Below are 3,461 nucleotides of genomic sequence, written 5' to 3'. Positions count from 1 at the left end.
ACTGTAGCCAACTCATTCAAATTCTTTGGCTGTGACAGTCCACAGAACCCACGCCATTTGCTGTAGCCTAAAAGACACAAAAGCACAGTTTGGGATGATGCAGAATTTACAGTGGTTTATGCAACAGGCTTTCCAGACTCAAGGCATCTAGACTGAATATTTACCAGGGAGTCCATGGTCTCTGCCTCTCTGCATATTCAGTGATGCCAAATCCAATGCTACCTTTACAAGGAACTTGAACAGCCTATCCCTCAGTTCATCAGATAAAATATGATCCTGGGTGTTCAGCTTAGCCTTGCTACCCACCAAGCCCCTCAAGATTGGGTCAATTCCACCTGCAGAACACATGAAACCATTTAGACTTGATCCATGATTTTTAAATTCTACTTTATGAAGAGTTAAGAAGTTCAGTGTCTTACCCTCAAAGAGGACCCTCCATGTTGTAAACATGGTTTTAGTGATCAACTCTGTGGGGTAACTAGTATGATTCTGATAATTCTCATCAAGACGAAACATGAAGGGTTGAAGCATTGAATGAGCAAATCGGAAGGCAGCTGTGGAAAAAATGCTTGCAATTCTGGKATCMACMTTWTCATCATAACCTGAGTAGGTTGAAAGCTGACTGGCAATGGTATCTGGTCCAAGGATGATGCGGAGCCAGTCTCTGAAAATGATAACCTATAGTACAAAAGGTTTGCTATGTTGACACGTTACCAAAGTCTGTGCAAGACGTGGCGTCTGTCTTGTCAAACATTTGTACTTGTGCTTTCATGTCCCTTACCTGGATATATGCTCCCACAATTTTGCGTGTTTCCTGGTACAGTTTCTCTCCGTTCCAATGTGGGTTGAGCTGAGCCAGTCCCCGGGCCAAACGGTTGTGCTCTCTCAACATCACAGTTTGTATAGAAATCAATCCAATGTTCTCAGAAACACGATCATCACCTTAAAGTAAGTAAGTAGTAAGTAACTTCATTTTTATACCACCAGTCAAGTAGCCACAAAGTGCTTCACAATATTACTTCACAATAAACCAAAACAGAACATATAAAAATACATTTACAAATGATAAAAAYATTAATAAGATAACATGAAAATTCATACAAACATGCTAAAAACCTGCTTAAAAAGCAAATAATTACGAGCAGAGACAGTAATTGAAGAAAAAAAGCATTACAGTACAATGGAGAGGGGATTAAATTATTAAGAAGAAGGGGTAAATGCTATCATCTTTAGGAAAAGTTGATTTTTTTAAGTTTGTTATTACAGGTGTTTATTTATTTATTTATTTATTTATTTTTTGCTTACCAGCTAAAAAGCACTGCACCTCCTCAGCATTTGCATCATTAGTTATTTTGCGTCGGGTGGCACACATGTTGGCTCCCATGGCAGGAGTGAAGGGCAGATGCTCACGACCGTCATCATCATACTCTGTGTTGACCTTCAATAAACCCTCATCAGAAGTGAGGTTTCGTACCAGTTGAGCTTTGTTGTTGTCAGAACCGTAGATCTGATTCCCATCAAGGTAGGCTGTGATAACGTTAATCTGTTGGCGGGTGGTGCTGGCACCGAAGATGTAGCCTGTGTTGCCAGAACCACAAGCTGGAGCAGAGCGGAAGAAGGGCATGCACTCTGGGTGACTGTCAGGGCGGGGGTCCTTTTTGGGGAACTGTTGAAAGKRCAAGAAGCTGTTAGMYGTGAATGTGTGTGTGTTTTAAAGTGTATCTTACATGTATCCATAATTTAATATCAAAATGTAAAAACACTGACCTTAATGGGATAACATGGCTCTGTGTTGATACATGAATTGTCACAGTCAATGCCGTTATTAAAGGATCTGATGGAAGGAGACTGAGGGGTTAAAGTCAGGTCGTGGTCTATAAACTGGCCGAACATGGTCACCAGGAAAGTGTAGCGTACGTCGCTCAGGACCTCATAGTTAGCTGTTGCCAGGATACGGTTGGACACTTCTCTTACCTGAGGACAAAATGWAGACAATKAGTACAGGTGTTTGTGTACTGGAGTAGAGAYGAAAGGTGACTCGGAAAGTCATACCAGAGGAAGAAATTGACCGTTGACTTTCAGTCCATGCCAGCCTTTAGGAAGAGAGATTCCGTCTTCATACTCAGTAGGCAGCCAATATGCAAATGGGGTGTTTGAGGCTCCCCAACGAGTGTTTTTACTATTTGAAAGAGATAAATAAAACCGATTGTTACACAGTTTTTCTATATAAAACGAGCAAATGTCTTTCAAAACAAATGCAATATAAAAATGACAAGTCTAGAATCAGATTTAATGCATAACTTTTTCCATTAAATTATGTTTTGTTTTTTATAATCAAATTGTTGCATCACAGGTTGTTGCAGATGCCACTTGCAGTCCGATACTGGTTTACGTGAGTGATACTGTGACAAGCTATTTGTCTGACTTGTGCAGCACAGCCTGTCAGTCTGGAGATCACTTCCAGATCCGAATCAGAGATCAGATCTAGTCAACACAAGATAGGAACAAAAATGAGCTGCAGTTCAACCCTTGGAAACAAATCTAATTGAAATCATAATAAATGCAGACCTGTGTCATTAATGGCACGTTTGTGACGTTTTGCCAGGGACCTCCTGATCAGATGAAGTGTGTTGTCCATGTAGTCAGCTGCTCGCACAGCCATACGGGACACTCCTCTGGGCTGCTTCAGGAGCCTCAGGATGTCTGCAGGTGATGCTGTGTCTCTCTTCACCCGTTTAATGCTCCTGTGTGCAGAGAGGTCAGACTTATAAATACATTGATTTGGAACATTTGATTTAAAAAATGTTTTTTTTACACTCACTCTCGTCTGGAGTATGTATAGACTGCGTCTACGTTGGCCTTAGCTTCATTCACACACTTCTCTATAAAATCTGGACTCAAATTGGCTTCTAAAAACACACAAAACACATGCATTTAGTTTAAAGAACCAAAATTTTAAAAAGTGGTAAGCCATCATTCAGCTGCAATACTTTCCAAAAACGTTCACTATAAACACCAAAGATTGATAGTGCCAGTCCTTTAAAGGCACAGTGTGTAGGATTTGTTGTTTTCAGCGACATCTAGTGGTTGAATCATCCTTCCTGGTCCTCCCCCCACCCCCACCCCCCGCTGAGGTACACTTCGCTGCAGCATGCAGAATGGGGCGGGGACGGACCTTTCCGTCAGTCCCATGCCTTATATGGAAATGGGACTATCCCAGTCATGCACTCAAAGAATAATTGTAAATATATTGTTGTATGTAATTGTCAGGACATGTTTTTGTGTTTTGTATGTGTTTTTGTGTGATTGTATATTGTGATCTTATGTTGTTTTGTTTTTTTGAACATCTTGTGTTGTTATCTTTTTTTCCTTTCTTCCTGCCTCAAACCCTAACCTAACCCTAACCCTAACCCTAACCCTAACCCTACACTTATGCAGAACGGGGCGGGGACGGACAACAC

The 3,461-nt window shown here is 41.1% G+C and overlaps 1 protein-coding gene across 1 annotated transcript in view; it reads right to left on the bottom strand.

Moving 5' to 3' along the window:
* Positions 1–4: 4 nt before the first annotated feature.
* LOC106521656 (eosinophil peroxidase) overlaps positions 5–3,461 on the bottom strand; it is a gene marked incomplete at its 3' end in the record, with an annotated part of 7,139 nt that continues 3,682 nt past the window's right edge. Inside the window, 10 exon segments of the mRNA XM_014014304.1 lie at positions 5–67; positions 165–335; positions 420–678; positions 782–942; positions 1,306–1,666; positions 1,768–1,974; positions 2,053–2,179; positions 2,352–2,484; positions 2,569–2,744; positions 2,822–2,909. Of these exon segments, the coding sequence (XP_013869758.1) occupies positions 5–67; positions 165–335; positions 420–678; positions 782–942; positions 1,306–1,666; positions 1,768–1,974; positions 2,053–2,179; positions 2,352–2,484; positions 2,569–2,744; positions 2,822–2,909 (1,746 nt within the window).

This window comes from Austrofundulus limnaeus, unplaced genomic scaffold (assembly GCF_001266775.1).
Source record: "Austrofundulus limnaeus strain Quisiro unplaced genomic scaffold, Austrofundulus_limnaeus-1.0 Scaffold114, whole genome shotgun sequence".
In the NCBI taxonomy this organism is placed as follows: Eukaryota; Metazoa; Chordata; class Actinopteri; order Cyprinodontiformes; family Rivulidae; genus Austrofundulus; species Austrofundulus limnaeus.
This window is presented reverse-complemented; position numbering and strand designations above follow the sequence as displayed.